The sequence below is a fragment of the Vipera berus genome (assembly GCF_964194415.1).
Source record: "Vipera berus genome assembly, chromosome: W".
Taxonomy (NCBI): domain Eukaryota; kingdom Metazoa; phylum Chordata; class Lepidosauria; order Squamata; family Viperidae; genus Vipera; species Vipera berus.
This window is the reverse complement of record NC_138210.1, coordinates 35,525,220-35,546,500: the sequence shown is the minus strand read 5'-3', so window position 1 is coordinate 35,546,500 and position 21,281 is coordinate 35,525,220. Positions and strand designations below refer to the sequence as shown.

General features: G+C 39.7%; 1 protein-coding gene across 1 annotated transcript in view; it reads left to right on the top strand.

The window, feature by feature from the left end:
• The window catches only part of LOC308676257 (uncharacterized protein), a gene marked incomplete at its 5' end in the record, with an annotated part of 69,619 nt that overhangs the window by 16,795 nt on the left and 31,543 nt on the right, over positions 1-21,281 (top strand). The window contains 10 exons of the mRNA XM_081342071.1: positions 553-606; positions 747-791; positions 2,422-2,520; positions 2,764-2,808; positions 2,898-2,996; positions 5,564-5,617; positions 5,717-5,824; positions 6,498-6,551; positions 15,278-15,376; positions 18,275-18,340. Coding sequence (XP_081198197.1) covers positions 553-606; positions 747-791; positions 2,422-2,520; positions 2,764-2,808; positions 2,898-2,996; positions 5,564-5,617; positions 5,717-5,824; positions 6,498-6,551; positions 15,278-15,376; positions 18,275-18,340 — 723 coding nt within the window. The remainder of the gene's footprint in view (positions 1-552; positions 607-746; positions 792-2,421; positions 2,521-2,763; positions 2,809-2,897; positions 2,997-5,563; positions 5,618-5,716; positions 5,825-6,497; positions 6,552-15,277; positions 15,377-18,274; positions 18,341-21,281) is intronic.

The window sequence follows — 21,281 nt, the reverse complement described above, 5'->3', positions numbered from 1 at the left end:
GAACTGAGTATTAGTAGTACTTGAATAGGGCAAATTTTAATACAGTCTACAGTGTCATTCCATTTGCTTTTAAATATATTTATAAGCAGATCCATACAAAAAGGAAAACATAGTGAGAAAAAAGGACCACATCATATATCTGGGAAAAGAGAAGTCTTAAAAGTTAGTGTTAGGTCCTAGTCATAAGACAGTGTAATTCCTATAGCTCTCTACAACCCCTATGGCTTCACAGTAAATGAGTGAACTTCTAAAACTTACTTAACACTTGACACTTTTAGAATAATATGGTAGATTGGTGTTTCTCAACCTTAGTAACTTTAAAATGAGTGGACTTAAACTCCTAGAATTCCTCAGCTAGCCATGCTGGCTGAGGAATTCTGGGAGTTGGAGTCCATGCATCTTAAAGTTGCTAAGGTTAAGAAACATGTTTTTGGAAGAGTATGATAAATGCTAAATATAATAAAAATTAATGGAAAGGATGAAGGCATAAGAATGAGATCCAGATCAAAGTATTTTTTTAACTGACTTTTTTCCCCTGTTTCTTCTAACTAGGGCCCACGTGGTCTTCCTGGTGAGAGAGGACGTCCAGGCCCTGCTGGCTCAGCTGTAAGCACATTCCTCTGGACTTTTAAATTGCTACATATTCATACAGTAGTATTTTATGCACTCAGTTCAAGTATCCTCTTTCACATCTTATGTGGTTTTGTAGGTAATTCAAATGCCCTTTCTCCTCTTTTGCTTTACAGGGTGCTCGTGGTAATGATGGTGCTGCTGGAGCTGCAGGTCCCCCAGTAAGTATCACTTTAATTTGCTTCTCCTAAGAAGTCTTCATATTGCATGACTGGAGATCCTTTTCTTAGAGAGGGGAGACCCTTTAATAGAAGATGGAGACTGTTCTGCTAAGCTTTCTGCCTTGAATGAGGATATTCCTTCTTTACTTCTCTATTACTTACTAATCAAGAGTTTGCCTTGAGTCTATTTTTCCTTTGCCTTATTTCAAAAGCCAAAGTTAATATAGATCTGGCAGCATTAAGAACTATTAATTTGGGACAGTATGGAAATGTTCTTAATTTCTTCTTTTTCATAGGGTCCCACTGGTCCCACTGGTCCTCCTGGATTCCCTGGTCCTGCTGGTCCTAAGGTGGTTGTTGTTGTTGTTTAAGATTTAATCTTCAGTTTGATTCACAGTCTGGGACTGGTAAAAACTTAATGGTTTAAGTCCTAACCAAGGACCTAACAGCTATTAAGGTAGCACCTAAGTACATAGGCAGTTCCGAGTAGGGTGTTTTTTTGCAAATTCAGGAGATTCAGGTCTAATAAGTTCAGGAATTCCATGTATCTAGGCAGCCCTTTGGGTATTGCTCCAAGGGCTCCTATTACTATTGATACAATCATTGATTTCTTCCTCCATAGTCGCTCAACTTCAATTTGCAAATTAATTTGTTGCACAGTCAGCCGGTTGTTCATACTGGATTTGGGATTTTTGTCTACCTATCTATTATTATTATTATTATTATTATTATTATTATTATTATTATTATTATTATTATCATCATCATCATCATCATCATCAAATTTATTTACTGCCCATCTCCTGGTTCAAGGCAACTTTGAGCAGCCTTGAAAGATGCCTGACAGCCTTAACATTGCAATGTATTTGTGTTATGAGAGTATTAAATTCCTTCAATTTGGCTGCTGATTTTTTTAGTTTTTCTCTTTATTTTTAAGAAAGAAATTAAGAAATAAAGTTGGGGGAGATGTCTGTCAGGTTTATTTAAAGATGAAGGCATCTATAGCTCTATCACTCCCATACCTTACTGTTTCTTAGCAAGTGGGCTACAAAGCATTCCTTGGAGGAAAGATGTATGGACAGAAATGATATGCCTGAACTTGAAAAAGTTCCTGCTTTAAGCTCCCTCCATTTTGCCTAGCTTTGCTGAAGCCTCTAGAGTTCCTTGTTTTAGAAATCAAGGGGGACACATTTGAAGTTAAACACAAGCCCAGGTTTAGATATAGAAAGGGGATTGCTAGCCCAAGAAAAGATAAGGCTTATCTTTTAAATAATCTTAAACTTTAAATATTAGTTGAATAATGTAAAATGAAAGCATAACTGAAAAGTAGCAACAATGTTCAACAATATAAGAATGAGGTTTTAAGCTTTACATAGAGTCCTCCATTACATAGAACAGGCCTTGAAAGTCTGAAATGTGTGTCTCAAGAGTAACACCTCAGATCCCTGATATCTTGATTGGGAGGACATGAAGTCTGATTAACTAGGATAGTGTTATAATACAACTGACTATGATATAAAATTGTCTTGGAAAGACTAAGCATGATGCAGTGGGATTGACTAGGGAGAAAGATGCACATCAACCCTGGGAGGCCTGCAGTCTTAGGAATCTTCATTCTTTTCTTGCACAGGGTGAAACTGGTCCTCAAGGTGCTCGTGGTGGTGAAGGCCCACAAGGTGCTCGTGGTGAGCCTGGCCCAGCTGGTCCTGCTGGTGTGGCTGGCCCCACTGTAAGAATTACCTCTTTTTTTTCCATGCTTCTGATTCATTAAAAATGTTTAACTTTTAGCACTCTTAAAAGCGTGTACTGTATTCACTTATTTTTTGGACAGTATTTCAGTATTCTCAAGATTAATGGTGAATATTGAAGACAGTTTATTACATGGTGTCTCAGTGTAGGAGACAGAAGATGTGACTTATACATTCAATGAACTAATATAGTAATTATTTGGTTTTTCCCCCCTCTGCTTTAGGGAAATCCTGGTTCTGATGGCCAACCTGGTGCCAAAGGTGCATCTGTAAGTATCTTCTCATCCCAAGAACTCTCTTTATTCTTGTCATTATCGTCATTTGCCACTTCTCTAAACCTCTCTGCTTTTTCTTCTAGGGTGCTCCTGGTATTGCTGGTGCTCCTGGCTTCCCTGGTGCTCGTGGAGCAGCTGGACCTCAGGGTCCCGCTGGTGCTCCTGGTCCCAAGGGTAATAGCGTAAGTGCCATCCAACTGCTTTTCACCTTTAACCTTATCAAATATCAACTGGTGTCACCTGAATATGTTGAATTATATATTGGTCAACAATGAGAATTGTGTGCATGACAGTCCAACCTTCCTAGAGGACACTAGGTTGGACCACATGAATTTCAGATGTCTCTGTTTTTAAGGATATTGTACAGACTAATATCTACATCTCTCAGGTAGCTATCCTGTGATAAATGGGTCGTAGAACAGCTTATTAGCATAAATCCCAACTTCTTTAGCCACAAAAAGAGACAGAGAATCCATTCTACCATATCATTAATCAGGATATATTTTTTGAATGTTCTGTTATCATATCCTCTTCATCATGGGCTTAATATTGCAATATTTAAATTCATGTAACCAGTTATCCAAAAGTGAACTTTGAGGAGGACAGAAGGGAATATAGTTTCTAAATATTTTGCTGGAGAGAACAACAGCTTTCTTAATTTGGCACCAGATCACACCACTCTTTCAGCAAACATTGTTTTTTGACATTTTGAAATGTGCAGTATTTCAGAACGATCTGATCTGTTCACCAGATGAGATAGTTATAAAAACATGAAATATGATGGTATGGCAATGTGGGCTTTAAAGATAACCATTGCAAAATTATTGACCTTAGAATAGAATAGAATAGAATAGAATAGAATAGAATAGAATAGAATAGAATAGAATAGAATAGAATAGAATAGAATAGAATAGAATAGAATAGAATAGAGCTGGAAGGGACCTTGGAGGTCTTCTAGTCCAGCCCCCTGCTCAAGCAGGAGGACCTATACCATCTCAGACAAGTGACTGTCTAGTCTCTTCTTAAAAATCTCCAGTGATGGAGCGCCCACAATTTCTGGGGGTAAGCTGTTCCACTGATTAATTGTCCTCACTGTCAGGAAGTTTCTCCTTAATTCTAGGTTGCTTCTCTCTTTGATCAGTTTCCAACCATTGTTTCTTGTTCTGCCCTCTGGTGCTTTGGTGAACAATGTGACCCCCTCTTCTTTGTGGCAGCCCCTCAAATACTGGAATACTGCTATCATGTCTCCCCTATTTCTTCTTTTCTTTAGACTAGCCAAACCCAAGTCCTGCAGCCATTCTTCGTATGTTTTTGTTTTGTACCAGCCTGCTACCGGCCTTGCAGAAAAGGCAACCCCTTTATAAACGGCAAGAGGCTGGAATACGTCTGCCAAATTTATTACAAAAACAAACAAAACACATACCAAGATACAGGAGCTTTGAAACACTATCGGAGCGGTTGCTTTCAGCAAACCAGCCCTCCCCAAACATTCCCTTTATAAAGAGTTCAGGGCGTGGCCTCTCTTTGCCTCCTTCCGAGAAGCCCCACAGCCTTCCTCTGCTTGCTCCTACTTGACTGCCTCCTGCGTCGGGCGTCCTTGAACAGGGCCAGCTGTGGGTCATCTTCATCCACACTGTCAGGCTCACACAGCTGGGTCTCCACCAGGTAGGAGGGGCCTGGCTGGGGGCTCTGCGGAGCCTCAAAGCCATCATCAGCAAGTTCTTCAACACCCCCCTCCTCCCCCTCATCTGAGTCATCCGACCCAACTGCCGAACCCACAGGCTGACCCTGAATCACAACAGTTTTAGTCTCCAGGCCTTTGATCATCTTAGTTGCTCTTCTCTGATTTTTTTCCAAACTCTCAACATCTTTTTTGTGATATGGTGACCAAAATTGGCAGCAGTATTCCAGGTGTGGTGTTACTAGGGTTTTATAAAGCGGTACTAATACCTCGCGTGATCTTGATTCTATGCCTCTGTTTATACAACCCAGGATTTTATTGGCTTTTTTGGCTGCTGCTGCACATTGCTGGCTCATGGTTAAGTGATCGTCTACTAGGACTCCAAGGTCCCTCTCACAGTTACTGTTTTTAAGCCAGGTCTTGCCCAATCTGTACTTGTACCTTTGATTTTTCCTGCCTAAATGTAAAACTTTGCTTTTCTCCACATTGAAACTCATTTTGTTGGATAGGGCCCATTGTTCATGTCTGTCAAGATCTTTTTGGATCCTGAGTTTGTCTTCTGGGGTGTTGACTACTCCTGCCAGTATGGTGTCATCTACAAATTTGATGAGTTCCTCTTCAATTCTCTCATCTAAGTCATTGATGAAGATATTGAAGAGTACTGGGCCTAAGATGGAACCTTGTGGTACCCCACTGAATACTTCTCTCCGTGTGGATATAGTACCATTGAGGACTACTCTTTGAGTATGGTTTGCCAGGCAGCTACAGATCCATCTGGTGGTGATGTTGTCTATTCCAGTTTTTTCTAGCTTAACAATCATAATCATATGCTTATATCAGCTGAAGCATGGTGGGAAGTATCTTCACAGATCCCTTTCTCCTAGTTCTGTTCCCTATTACCAATTATTTATAAACATTTTCCAGCTGGTTTCCCTATATTGTATGGTTAATAAATACTTAATATTGTCTTGTTCTCTTGCAAGATATAAAATAAGACAAATCCTCTGTTGAATGAGATATGAATGAGATATGTTACTGTATGTTTTTGTCTTTTCTTAATAACTTTAGGGTGAACCTGGTGCTCCTGGAAACAAAGGAGACACTGGAGCTAAAGGTGAACCCGTAAGTATTTCATGTAAATGCATTTGTAGTTTTATTTCTTCTATGATTTTAGTTTACCTTTCCCACAAACTTACCTCTATCCTTGACTTTATCTTCTAGGGTCCCGTTGGTGTGCAAGGCCCCCTTGGTCCACCTGGTGAGGCAGGCAAGAGAGGATCCCATGGTGAGCCAGGACCTGCTGGATTGCCTGGACCTGCTGGTGAACGTGTATGTAACAATGTTATTTGTTAAGCTTTGGGTACCAAGACAAATTTGGACGAACATGTGCAGAAAGGTGCATCTGTCTTACAGGTTCATAATATTGGTTGGGAATTGCTAAGCTATTGTAAATTACAGATGAAATTTAAGTAGGCTAGGTGGGAAGATTTAACTAATTTTAATAAGTCAGAGGAATGTTCTCATGGGGAAAAGTTATCCATAATCCAAGGAGTATTGCAACATTTCAAAGGAAACTAAATTAAAGTAGGGTATTACTGTTTCCTCTGGTAATAGGCTGGGAGATATTAAGCTTTTTGTTCTACATGGCAATGGCTTTTTATAGCCTTTCCTTTATTTGAAAGACATATGTGCTAATTTAAGGCAACAGGCAAAATGACAAATGGGTGCTTTTGACTCTAATCAGGGAACTGAATTATAATTCCTGAGAGAAGGATATCATCCTGAATCTGAAGTTGGCATTTAGTTTATGATTCTACCTTTCAACTTTGTGTCCTTTCTAGCAGAATGCTGGTTATTAAAGTTGTTGCGACTGTCTTTTTCTAGTCACAGACAAATAAATGACCCCATATTGCCATTTTGAGGGGACAGATCTCTTTGTAGTTTACTAGGTAGCAATAATGGGTATGTACTATTCACTTCTTTTCTTAATCCTGTGTCACAGGGTGCTCCTGGAAGCCGTGGTTTCCCTGGTGCTGATGGCATTGCTGGTCCCAAGGTGGGTTGTAGTCTCAGAGCTATTTTTTTTATGAGAGATGTAAAAATACCACCCCACCTCAAATAGGTATCTCAACTATTGACTGAGAAGCACTTGGGTTAATTGGTGGGAGATGTTTCTAGAGTCAGAACACTAAATGAACATTTTAAAATATGATACCTGCTAGAAATAGCTAAAGGTTCCCTTGATCTCTTATGGGCTGTCCAGATTTAATATATAAGACATGACACTAGATATCTTAGTGGTTGTATATTTTTCTATATCTGGAGCTGACTTCTGATTATAAAAATACAACCTTTGCTTTTTTTTGCCCCACCCTTCCAAGTTGTATAGGCTAGCCAAAAGGAAACCACATCTAAAACAGTAATAATTTGTTTAGAAGTACCAATATACAGGTGAAACTCGAAAAATCAGATTTGTCATAATTGTGATGATTATGGCGTACAGCTCATGAAAACCCCAAATCCACAATCTCAGAAAATTAGAATATTGTGAAAAGGTGCAATATTCTAGGCTCAAAGTGTCCCACGCTAATCAGCTAATTAAGCCACAACTCCTGCAAAGGGTTCCTGAGCCTTTAAATGGTCTCTCAGTCTGGTTCAGTAGGAATCACAATCATGGGGAAGACTGCTGACCTGACAGTTGTGCAGAAAACCATCATTGACACCCTCCATAAGGAGGGAAAGCCTCAAAAGGTAATTGCAAAAGAAGTTGGATGTTCCCAAAGTCCTGTGTCAAAGCACATGTGGAAGGGAAAAGTGTGGAAGAAAAAGGTGCACAAGCAGCAGGGATGACCGCAGCCTGGAGAGGATTGTCAGGAAAAGGCCATTCAAAAGTGTTGGGGACTTTCACAAGGAGTGGACTGAGGCTGGAGTCAGTGCATCAAGAGCCACCACACACAGACGGATCCTGGACATGGGCTTCAAATGTCGTATTCCTCTTGTCAAGCCGCTCCTGAACAACAAACAAGGTAAGAAGCGTCTTACCTGGGCTAAAGAAAAACAGACCTGGTCTGTTGCTCAGTGGTCTAAAGTCCTCTTTTCTGATGAGAGCAACTTTTGCATCTCATTTGGAAACCAAGGACCCAGAGTCTGGAGGAAGAATGGCGAGGCACACACTGCAAGATGCTTGAAGTCCAGTGTGAGGTTTCCACAGTCTGTGTTGATTTGGGGAGCCATGTCATCTGCTGGTGTTGGTCCACTGTGCTTCATTAAGTCCAGGGTCAACGCAGCCGTCTACCAGGAGATTTTGGAGCACTTCATGCTTCCTTCCGCAGACGAGCTTTATGGGGATGCTGACTTCATTTTCCAGCAGGACATGGCACCTGCGCACACTGCCAAAAGCACCAAAAGCTGGTTCAATGACCGTGGGATTACTGTGCTTGATTGGCCAGCAAACTCGCCTGACCTGAACCCCATAGAGAATCTATGGGGCATTGCCAAGAGAAAGATGAGAGACATGAGACCGAACAATGCAGAAGAGCTGAAGGCCGCTATTGAAGCATCCTGGTCTTCCATAACACCTCAGCAGTGCCACAGGCTGATAGCTTCCATGCCACACCGCATTGAGGCAGTAATTGCTGCAAAAGGGGCCCAAACCAAGTACTGAGTACATATGCATGCTTATACTTTTCAGAGGTCCGATATTGTTCTATGTACACTCCTTGTTTTATTGATTGCATGTAATATTCTAATTTTCTGAGATTGTGGATTTGGGGTTTTTATGAGCTGTATGCCATAATCATCACAATTATGACAAATCACGGCTTGAACTATCTTGCTTTGCATGTAATGAGTCTATCTCATATATTAGTTTCCCCTTTTAAGTTGCATTACTGAAATAAATGAACTTTTGCACAATATTCTATTTTTTCTTTTTTTTATTGAAAAGTTTTAAAGTACATTTTATTTATAACAAAACAAAACAAAACCCCTCCCAACCCCCTCCCCTCTTCCCAACCCCTCCCCCTCCCCCCTCCCCAACTTCCCAGAGCTAAATACAAGGTATAAAAGTAGAAACAATCATAATCTACCATATGCAAACAACAATAAACTATTAAATCTATCGCACTTTAACTCTTAGAAAATGACTACAAGCAATATAAATATCACATCAATACTTATTCAAATGCTAAATGAAACTTTTTAGTCCCATATTTATTCTGGATATGATCAATCCATTTTTTCCACTCCACAATATATCTCTGTTGCTAATGGTCTTTCAAATACGCTGAGATCTTTGCCATTTCCGCCAGGTTGGAAACTTTTAAAGTCCATTCTTCTATAGTCGGCAGTTCTTCCTTCTTCCAATATTGCCCTACTAAAAGTCTTGCTGCCGTAATTAAATTCAACATCAACTTAGTGTCCACAACAGTAGTGTCCGTAATAATACCCAGTAAAAACAATTGCGGACAAAACTTTATCCTTTTCTTAAATATCTTCTGCATATTCCACCAAATTTTAATCCAAAATGCTTTAACCTTCTTACAGGTCCACCATATATGAAAATACATTGCATCTTCACCACCACACCTCCAACATTTAGGCTGGCAGTTCGGATACATACTTGCTAATTTTTTAGGATCTAAATGCCACCTATAAAACATTTTATAAAAGTTCTCTCTTAAATTTTGAGCTTGCGTAAATTTTACATTTCTCACCCAAATCTTTTCCCAAGTATCCATTGTAATGACTTCTTGAAAATTCTGAGGCCACTTTATCATACAATCTTTAACAAGTTCTGTCTCTGAATCAATTTCTATCAGTGCAAGATATATCCGTTTAATATGTGCTTGACCTTGATTTCTAATTTGCTTTACGAAATTTTCATCAGTCATTGAAAAACCAATTTTCTGATCTTCTTTCCACCTGGCCTGTAATTGCCCATACTGAAACCAAGTTTGAACAATCTTTTCTTCTCGTAAGAAATTATACGGCTTCAAATGCCATACATTACTTTCCAAACTTAAAATTTCCTTATATGTGGTCACATCATGTTTAAACCCAACACTTATATTTTCTATTGCGTGTTTCGGTATTGCCCATAAAGGTATCTTATAATTTAGCTTATGTCTATACTTTTTCCAAACTCGCAACAGAGCATGTCTTAAAATATGCACCTTGAACACATTGTCCACCTTCTTATCATACAATAGGTATGCATGCCAACCGAATAGCAAATCATGACCTTCAAGATTTAATAATCTCACTTGTGTTAGATTAATCCAATCACTTATCGCTGACAAAGCAGCAGCTTCATAATATAGTTTAAAATTAGGCATTTTAAGACCACCTCTCTCACGCGAATCCTGCATAATCTTAAATTTAACTCATGGCCTTTTCCCTGCCCAAACAAATTTATTAATACCCTTTTGCTATTCCTCCAAGTTTGAATCCTTTTTAAGAATAGGTATCATTTGGAATAAAAATAGAAATTTCGGTAAAACATTCATTTTCACTGCTGCAATTCTTCCCAATAGAGACAATTGTAGTTTTTTCCAACTGTCCAATTCTTTTTGAACTTTTCCCCATAGCTTTTCATAATTATTTTTATATAGCTTTGCATTTGAGGGTGACAAATATACCCCCAAATATTTAACCCTTTTGACAATTTCAAATCCCGTTAAACCTTCTAAAGCAGCCTTTTGTGCTACTGTCATATTCTTAGACAACATTTTAGTTTTTTGTATGTTAACCTTGAATCCAGAAACTTTCCCATATTGCATTATTATCTCCATCAGTTCTACAACTGAATCTTCAGGCTGGGTCACCGTAACAACCAGATCATCTGCAAACGCCCTCAATCTGTAATCCTGATCTCTTATTTGAATTCCCTTAATTTTTTCCGAATCCCGTATTTTAATCAGTAATATCTCCAATGTTAAAACAAATAATAAAGGTGACAACGGGCACCCCTGCCTTGTGCCCTTTTCAATGTTACATACTTCGGTCAAACTATTATTTACTATTATACGGGCTGTTTGCTTTTGATATAGTGCCCTAATTGGTTGTAGAAATTTATCCCCAAAATTCATTTTATCTAATACTTTCAACAAAAATTGCCAATCCAATTGATCAAAAGCTTTTTCAGCATCCAAAAAGATCAACGCTGCAGGGATCTGATTGTTTCTTTCCAAAAATTCCAACAAATCAACTATATGCCTCACGTTGTTCTTCATTTGTCTACCACTTATAAACCCAGTTTGATCACCATGAATTACTTGTTGCAGTACCCTCATTAATCTGTTAGCTAAAACCTTAGCAAATATCTTGTAGTCCGTATTCAAAAGTGATATTGGTCTATAATTTTTTGCTTGAGTGACATCCTGATCTTCCTTCGGTATCAAAGAAATAAAAGCAGTTTTCCAAGACGGAGGCACCCCTCCTCCCATTTGAATTGTCTGAAACAATTCCCTTAATGGCTTTACCATCTCTAACTGTAAATTTTTATAATACACAGCAGTCAACCCATCTGTCCCTGGCGCCTTGCCCACTTTCAATTGTTTGATTGCTGACAAAATTTCTTCCTCAGTTATCAATTGATTCATCTCTTCCTTTTGTTCTTGTGTAAGAAAAGGAATATTAGCATTCATCAAATATACATCAATATCTACCTCACTAATCTTATCTCTAGCATATAACTTAGAGTAAAAATCAACAAAAATTTTCTTAATAAGACTCTGCTGATACACTACCTTACCCTTATGTTCTATTCTATCTATATTAGAAGCCCTTTGCTTCTTCCTTAACAAATAAGCTAACCATCTACCTGGTTTATTGGCATTGCAAAAAGTATTATGTCTAACATACCGTAGATTAGTTGCCACTTGATCAGCCATCAACTTGTCGAACTGTCCCCTTAATAAATTAATTGCCTCTTTAATCTTCACGTCCGATGGATTCAAAATTAAAGCCTTTTCTTTTCCCCTAATTTCATTCTCTAATTCCTTCCTCCTAAATTCCAAATTACGTCTATATTTGTTATTCAAATATATTAACACACCTCTCATGTAAGCTTTACTAGCATCCCAGACCATTTCAATAGAAGTACCCTTATGCATATTAATTTCAAAAAAATCCTTCATCTGTTTTTTACATTCATCCACATTTTCCTGATTTCTAAACAGATTCTCATTTAGACGCCAGGAGCGCCTATCTCTATTATCCTTGTCTATCTCTAGCCAGACTGGGCTATGATCAGACATGGTTCTTGGACAAATCTTAATCTTCTTAGTCCTAGAAAAGAAATCATTGGTAATTAGTATAAAGTCAATCCTAGAAAAAGATTGATGTCTATCGGAAAAAAAGTATAGTCCTTTTCTTGTAGATTTCTTTCTCTCCAAATATCTCGCAGTTCCAAATCATCCTTCATCTGAAAAAAGGATTTAGGCAGTTTAGCATGACTTGGGACACTTTTAAAAGAACCACTCTTGTCCATTTGTACATCCAAAACACCATTCCAGTCTCCCATAAAAATAAAAGATTTATAATCCAACTGAGTAATCTTGCTGTGTAGTAAACTATAAGTCTGCTTGTTGTTGATTAGGAGCATATAATCCAACCAAAAGTGTTTTCTTGCCTTCTATTAACAGTTCAATTATAACATATCTACCTTGTTTATCTGCTTCAATTAACTCCGCTGTCAAGGTATTCTTAACATAAACAACCACTCCATTTTTCTTGTCCGTTGCAGAGGCAATAAACTGTGTACCCAGTCTTGAATTTAATAAGTACTTTTGGTCCATAACTCTAATATGTGTTTCTTGTAAACAAATAACATCATTCTTAAATTGTTTTAAATATTGAAAAACTTTCTTTCTCTTCTGCGGTGAATTTAAACCATTAACATTCCAAGTTAGAAACTTTGTCGCCATCCTTCGCGACCCGAAGCTTTTGGAGCGCTTCTTCCAGGATCCCCTGTACTTTCTTAGGTCGCGCCCCTCCCACAGCTTCGCTATAGGTACGTTTTGGAAGTCCCATGACTTTCTGCTGGTCTTGATCTTGTTCTCGTCTCATTCGTCTCGAAGCAGCACGCGTCATCCTCTGGTCTCTAGCCTCTTCCGATGATACTGAAATTTGATCCACTCCTGTAGCTTTCTCATCTATCTGCGTTGTTCCTTCAGCACCTTGTAAGTTCTCACTGCATAATTGAGGCTCTCCGTCGCCATTCTTCTTTGTAGATTCCAAAAGTGGTATGGGGGTTGCTTTTAAAACATTACTGTAAAAATCACGTGCCTGCATCACTGTAGTAAGACGATGTCTCGTACCTTCATGCATCACCACCATACCCACTGGTATCTCCCATCTGAACTTAATATCACGTCGCCTTAATTCTTGTGCTAAAAAAGCAAATTCCTTCCTTCTCCTTAAGATTCTTGGAGGGATCTCTTTTAAAACCAAGACTTCTTGCTCAGCAATTGAAAATTTAGTATTGTAAGAGGCTTGAATAACCTCATTTCTAATTGCTCTCTTTGTAAAATAAACCACCACATCTCTGGGTAATTTCCTTTGTCTTGCAATCCACGAATTAACACGAAAAATTTTGTCTATATCTTCCATAATTACATCTGCTGGTCGCCCCAGCACCCCTTCCAAAGCCTCAGAAACCATTTCCTTCAAATTTTCTTTAGGATCCTCTTTTAAGCCTCTGATTCTCACAGCAAACTCCATCTCGTGATACTGTATCACTATCAATTTTCTCCACCAAATTCTCAGTCTCTGACATTTTTGCGTCTAATCTGATATTATTTTGGCTAAGATCTTCCACTCTTTCATCCAAACGCTCAATACATATAGCCATGCCTTGAAATGCAAGTAAGATGTCTGCCCTTATTTCTGTTAGCTTCTCATCCAGCTTTTCATCCATAACCTCAGCTAGTTTTTCTGTTAACTTCTCATCCAGCTTTTCATCCATAATCTCAGCTAATTGTTGCGATTGCTTTTCCATAGCCTCTTGCATCACATTCTGCAAATCTTTAACTGTAAGGGCTGGTGCAGGTGCGGGTGCAGGGGGCAATAAAGCTTGCAACGAAGACTGCTGCACCGGAGAAACCCCCGCGCCTCTAAGAACTTTAGAAGATTTAGCCGCCATTTTCACCCACTATTGCCTGCTACGCACTTTCACTTTCAAACTCCGCAAAGTCCATTGAGTTAAAGATCATAAATCCACTTTCACCTGAGTCTCCTGTATCGCTCTGCCTGCATCCAAGTTCTCCAAAGTTCTCTCTTGCTGGCAGGGATGGTTGCAGACGCCCTGTTCTGCTCCAAAAAGCCCGGAGCAGAAGCGCCTCGCAGTCGGGAGCAAACCCAGGCTTCGGGGGGGCTCAATCCTTCAGCCGCCAAAACTTTAAGTTCTTGCAGCCCCGGAGAGCTCTACCCCTACCTGGGCGCTCACCCCCTCCTCTTCTCCCGAGGAGGGGGCTTCCGAGCCGCCGAAACAGCTGATCGGCGCTGTTTTCGGCAGCTCTACGGAGCCGCGGGGCTGACAGCCTGAGAATGGCTGCCTCCGGCGACGCCTTGCCACCCGGAATATTCTAATTTTTCGAGTTTCACCTGTATAGGTATCCACATTTGTGGCTGCAAATTGCTCAAGATCATGTTCAATGAGTTTGTGTCATACTGAAACTCAGATATCCAGGGTTCTTATTACCTAGGAAACAGGAAAAAAAATGAAGGTCTTCCTTGCCACATCCTTTTTATAACCCTAACCCTTCAACGTTGTCTGAAGCAGTTGAATAGTACTGTGAGGATTTATAGGAGCTAAGAGGGATGGCTAGTTTTTTGTCAAATATACAGGGAGGGCCACCTATCTTATAAAAAAGTGACTCTTGGTAGCATGGAACAAGATGGCAAAAAGTTAATAAATAAAAGACAATTATTTTTTAAAAATGTTTAGAATAAAAACCATGAGGCTAAGAGAGAACAGCAGATGTTAATAACAATGGAGCCACTTTAGTATCTCAGCCATCCCCTTAGGCCTCCAGACCTGATGACCTAACCAGGTTTTGAGGCAATTCAGTAGGGATGAGGCCAACCTCACTTAACTAAAAGTAGGAAAGTTTATTCATATGAATGGTATTAGAGCCTGTTTTGCAAACCTCTAGGGTCCTTATTCTTAGTGGGACTGCTAACACCTGCTATCACACCTAGTTCTTGTCTAATAGTCCTGGGTACTCTGCTATCACTCCTGGGTGCCAAAGAATAATGTAAATAAGATCCCTGCTTTCCCATACGTTTTGCTTCACTGAAATCTCCAGAGACTTTCTTGTGCTTTTTTGTAATAATCATATCTTGCCTGGAAGGCAGTTTCAATGTCTCTTTTCATTTCTTTCATGCTTTCTCCTCCCTGTCCATATTGCTTTCTTCTGTCTCATGTTTTGTCCCTTCCTCACATTAGAATTCTCCAAGTACACATCAGGTAGAGAATTTCAAACTTATGCATGTTAGTTTGCCTAAACTACAGGCTGTATTACAATTCTTGCTCAGGTTGTGCTTTGGACTTTTGATAGAGTCTTGAGGTTTGCTTTGCCTCAGATCTTGTTTTCATGAACATGTATAATATCTGCAGCTGAAGCCATCCATTGCTGCACCAGGCATATCCTTTCCTTCTTACATACACTTTTCATAGTCCTAATATCACACAGAGGCCTCTTAAACTGGGGAGAAATGAAAGAAAGCTAGGATTTACCTGCTCTTTGTAGCTTTTCTTGATGCCTTTCCTTCTTCCAGGGACCTCCTGGTGAACGTGGAGCTCCTGGCCCTGCTGGACATAAAGGATCTCCTGGTGAAGCTGGACGCCCTGGTGAGCCTGGTCTTCCTGGAGCCAAGGTAAGCAAATGGCAAGCTTACCATGGGAGATATTCACATACTGCCCCATGGGCTCCTAGACAGTGGGGAATGGGGCACATTCTACCACCCCTGTCCACCCCTGTGCAGCATTTAGGCCCTACAGTAGTGAAGCACATTGATATATCACCTAGTTTCTTCTTTATTATATGAAACACTGTCATAAACAGTAATTCGGGATTTTACCATATGCAAAGTAATCCACTTTCCCCAATTAAGTGAATTAGTAGCAAGGTTATTTTTAACTATCTTATTTCACTCATAGGATAATGAAGCAGAGAAATAAATAGGACTAGGTTAAAAGGAATTAAGCTCCTTGCAGTGGTTTTATTGTTCTATTTTAGTTACATTTTTGGGCATATGTGAATTACTGTAGAGCAAATATTTTTACTCATGAAAAGGCAATGCTAATCCAGAAAACCTTGGCTCCTTTTGGATTGGTGTTTGGTATAATCATATAACATGATCTGATTGACCGTTTAGCATTATGATATGAATGCATTTTCCAGGTGAGACTTTGTTGGTTGGAAAAAAGAAAAAAGGAAAATCAAGACCCTAAATCAGGGGTGTCAAACTGCTGGCCCACGGGCCAGTTGCATCATGAGGAGGCCGCGCCCACCCCAGCTCCGGCAATGTGAAAAAAGTTGTGACACATCGCAACATGCCATGTGACGCAGTGATTTTGACAGCCGTGCCCTAAATAATCAGCAATGAAACAGAACTGAAAGGACACTGTGAATGACACACACACAAATCATCCTTTTTCACAACCCCATTTTTTCCCAGGAGTGATAAACTTTAATGTAGAAAAGATTATGAAGTCAAATATACCAGCTGCAATCTGAATTTAGGATTTAGAAATCAAGTTGCTCTACCAATGGTTTAGCTCTTAGATTCTGTTATGGTGAATAAATTGCTTCCTAGCTCTCACTTCAAGACAAAACTGTCACTGTAAACTCACTCTATTGCATGTTGTCCCTATTTCATTGGGAAATATTTTAAGATATTACCATTATCATCATCCTCTCTTAGGATACCCTAATCCTAATCAAATCAATCCATGTATTAATCCATTCAAACTAACATAAAACCTCAAAGCAACAATGAATTAATACTAAAAATACAGGTAGTCCTCGACTTACAACCACAATTGAGCCCAAAATTTCTGTTGTTAAGTGAAATGTTTGTTAAGTGAGTTTTGCCCCATTTTACGACCTTTCTTGTCACAGTTGTTAAGTGTATCACTGCAGTTAATAAGCTAGTAACCCAGTTGTTAAATGAATTTGGCTTCCCCATTGACTTTGCTTGTCAGAAGGTCGCAAAAAGGTGATCACATGTCCTTGGGACAGAGCAACGGTCATAAATATGAACCAGTTGCCAAGCATCTGAATTTTGATCACATGATCATGGGGATGCTGCAAAGGTGGTGACTGCAAAAAATGGTCATAAGGCACTTTTTTCAGTGCTATTGTAACTTTGAATGGTCACTAAACAAACTGTTGTAAGTCAAGGACTACCTGTACTTCCTGGTGACTGACCCTGATTGGATCCTGCAACATTATCCTGGGACACATATATTTGCCTTCATTTGTGAAAAATACTAAGATAAACCAATGATGCTTTTCCATTTGGTGTTTTTTAAAATGACTCATCCTCTGATCAAAACATTACTCATTTGGATGACCATGGATTAAACTTATTGATCATTCAAAAAGCCTGCACAATTTAAGGTGATTGGAAGGAAGTGAGAGACAAACATAGTCAAAACACAATTGAACACAAAAGCTGCAGAAGAAACCCTTAAAGTGCAGGGCATATTTGTTTCACAAAAGAAATGCCCAGTCAGGGATTCTTACAAAATAAAGCTTATATCAGACATGTCAAACACAAGGCCCGGGGGCCGGATGCGGCCCGCAAAGTGGTTTCATGCGGCCCGCGAAGCCATCCTGGAAACAGTGAGGGAACGGCCCCCACTGCCTTGGCCCTGGCCCAGAGACCCTCCTCCTGCCAGAGACCCTCAGATCTGTCCCACTCCTACCCAGGCCTCCATAGGCACCCTTGATGCGAACGATGTAGAGCTGGCCACGCCCACCCAGTAGGCCATATGCACTCTAGCCACGCCTACCCAGTAGGCCACGCCCACCCTGGCCATACCCACCCGGCCCCTTGAGGGCAACCGCAATGCTGATGCGGCCCTCAATGAAATTGAGTTTGACACCCCTGGCTTATATAAAAGTTTGTGTGTTTTAAAACAGAAAACTAGGATTTTAAAGTTTTTAACAGGTACTTTTATTGCCTTAAAGCATACGAAGTCTAGTCTAACTTGTGCAATTTAAGAGTTATAGCCCACTATCTTTGTGACATTATAGAAGCTTCTATAGCATAAAAATGAGACTGTGTAATGTAGAGGCAAGGATAACATAGTCATAGTTTCCCCATCTATCAGGCCCAAACCCCTGAAATGACATATGGTAATTCTTCCAAGCTGAATTTTTTTTTGTTTCACTCCTATAGACAAAAACTTACCAAACTGAAGACACTACTATCTGCTTTTATAATATACTTTGTGAACTATTATGGAGGACCTGTCTTCACTCTCTTTGTCACACACATGATATATGGGCTGATTTAACTGTTACTCTTCTGGAATGCAGCCTCTCCCACCTCCTCATTACATCCCATCACACCATCTTTCCCAATTCACAAATATTCTTCCTTTTTTTTCTTTTCTAGGGTCTGACTGGTAGCCCTGGTAGTCCTGGTCCTGATGGCAAGACTGGACCTGCTGTAAGTGTTGAGAGAGCTTACTGGGATTACTCCTACATTTTGCAAAAGAAAACCCATTTTTTTAATGGGCTTATTGTTTCCTTTTCTTTGTAGGGCCCTGCTGGTCAAGATGGTCGCCCTGGAGCTGCAGGTCCACCTGGTGCAAGAGGTCAAGCTGGTGTGATGGGATTCCCTGGACCTAAAGGCTCTGCTGTAAGTAGAACTTCATATTTGCTTCCTGAATCACATGCTTTATGGGTGAAATAAAAGGATGACATCTACTTTTCTCCCTCAAATGACCAGCCTAGTTAGCACTCAACCCATGAAAAAGCAATGACACCAGAACCACAGCTTTCAATACTTCAAGGAGCAACTTTCAAAAAAGACTACCTACTGTACAGTGCTACGTCTGAAATAAGGACAGCTGATGGCTATATTATATCTCCCTCTATTTGTCCTTCTGACTTATTTCCTGGTTCATGTCACTGAGATTATTTTCCAGTAAAATATTTATTTACCATAAAAGTAAATTTCATTTCAGAACTGGTTGCACAAATAATCCACATGTATATGCTATATTGACAATTAATCACAATAGAGTTGGAAGGGACCTTGGAGGTCTTCTAGTCCAACCCCCTGCTCAATCAGGAGACCCTATACCATTTCAGATAGGCAGCTGTCAAGTCTTTTCTTAAAAACCTCCAGTGATGAAGCCCCTACAACTTCTGAAGGCAAGCTGTTCCAATGGTTAATTGTCCTCACTTTTAGGAAGTTGCTCCTTAATTCCAGATTGCTTCTCTCCTTGGTTAGTTTCCATCCATTGTTACTTGTCTTGCCTTCTGGTGCTTTAGAAAATAAGTTGACCCCCTCTTCTTTGTGGCAGCCCCTCAGATACTGGAATACTGCTATCATGTCACGCCTAGTCCTTCTTTTCTCTAGACTGGCCATAGCCAATTCCTGCAACCGTTCTTCATATGTTTTTGTCTCCAGGCCCTTAATCGTATTGCTCTTCTTTGCACTTTTTCCAAAGTCTCAACATCTTTTTTGTAATGTGGTGACTAAAACTGGATGTAGTATTCCAGGTGTGGTCTAAGGATTTATAAAGCGGTACTAATACTTCACATGATTTTGATTCTATGCCTCTGTTTATACAACCAAGGATTGTATTAGCTTTTTTGGCTACTGTCACACACTGCTGGCTCATGTTTAAGTGATTGTCCACTAGGACTCCAAGGTCCCTCTCACAGTTACTGTTTTTGAGCCAGGTTTCACCTAATCTGTATTTGTACCTTTGGTTTTTCCTGCCTAGGTGTAAAACCTTGCTTTTCTCCACATTAAATTTCATGTTGTTGGATAGGGCCCATTTTTTAAGTCTGTCAAGATCTTTTTTGATCCTGAGCTTGTCTTCTGGGGTGTTGGCTATTCCTGCCAACTTAGTGTTATCTGCAAATTTGATGAGTTCCCCTTCTATTCCCTCATCTAAGTCATTTATGAAGATATTGAAGAGTCCTGGACCTAAGACAGAACCTTGTGGTACCCCACTGCTTACTTCCTGCCATGTACATGTAGATACATGTACATGTGCCATGTACATGTAGTACCATTAAGGACTACTCATTGAGTACTGTTTCAGACACTATTGAGCCAGTTTACCACTATTAACTACATGTCATCAAATCATTCTCATCTGTTAGTGAACATATAGATAGATTTTCTCTGTGATTGTCAGATCTTCCTGTCATTATCAGAACCCACTAGTTAATCAATTTTCTGAGAGGCCTTCATGATTGTTTTAATGATTACAACTCTATATTCAGTAACAAACTATTTGAAGTATAAATAGATCTATTGAGAGAAGCACTAACTGCACTTGAATACACATGAAATAGATTATTTCAAGATCTATTTGGCTTCAGTTCATTGTAAATATCACTCTAGACCAGGGGTGTCAAACTGCCAGCCTGTGGGCCGGTTGCATCATGTGGAGGCCGCACCCACCCCAGCTCCAGCAATGCGAAAAAAGTCACGATACATCACGATACGCCGTGACATGTCATGTAACACAGCAAGTTTGACACCCATGGTCTAGACTGTGAATTGAAGAGAGGAAGTTGTTGATAAAACAGGTTGTTTTTCCAAATGAAAATGGAATACTAGTGATATTGAAGAATTTCTAAATAATAAAAAATACTTTTTGAGTCAGCCCTCTTAGGTAATCTAGATAAGAAGCACACCCAGGAGTACCAGTTCTATCTTTATTGTAAAGTTACTGTCATGGTTCCGACTAATGAGACAGATCAAAGAACATTCCAGCATTGTTTATTCTAAAAAGTCTATAATAATGAGAATGAAGCATTGGCACTCATGGAAGGATGCCAGAATCTGAATTCTCCTCCCCTGAACACATCCTATCATACACAATTCCCTCCCTTAATTGCATGTCATAAATCACATTCTCCAATTAGCTTAACATGCCAAGTTTCACTTCCTTTCTGTAGCCGGGTTAGCATTCTGATCCCCCTCGCCCCCAGCTTCATGGATTCAAAGCAAAACAGTTTAAAGGAAAAGACTGCCTCTTATATTGTCAGAGCAAAACATCCAATGTTTGCAGCATTGACAGTTACATTAACAGAATCACCCATTCCTTCTGTGAACTCAGTTGCCTCTTATCTGACCATTGCCAAGGCTGTGACTCTTTCTCTTGTATCCCAAGGTCATTCCTACATAATAGTTTGCTTGTGTAAAAGAAAGTTGCCTTTCAGAAGCCCAGTATGGGAAGGGAATATATGTTTCTGTACAGAATAATCTTTGACCCAAGGCAGAAGTGCAGGTATTGAGATTTCTCCATGATCCAAACACTGGGATAAGATAGAAAACTAAAACAGTTTTATTAAAAATCAAGCTTTCATTGGCTAACTACCAACGTCATCAGGATGAAATCATCGGAGTGGGGAGACTGCATTTATATCATCAGTGTTTCTGCACTCCACTCATAGAGTGCATCACCGCTCTGTTTGTTTCAACCGGCCATATTCTTTCGAGTCGACTCGTATTCATTCCTATAGAGTGTGATTTTCTCTGAGTGTCAGTTCTATTAGCCTCAACAAACAGACCAGTGATG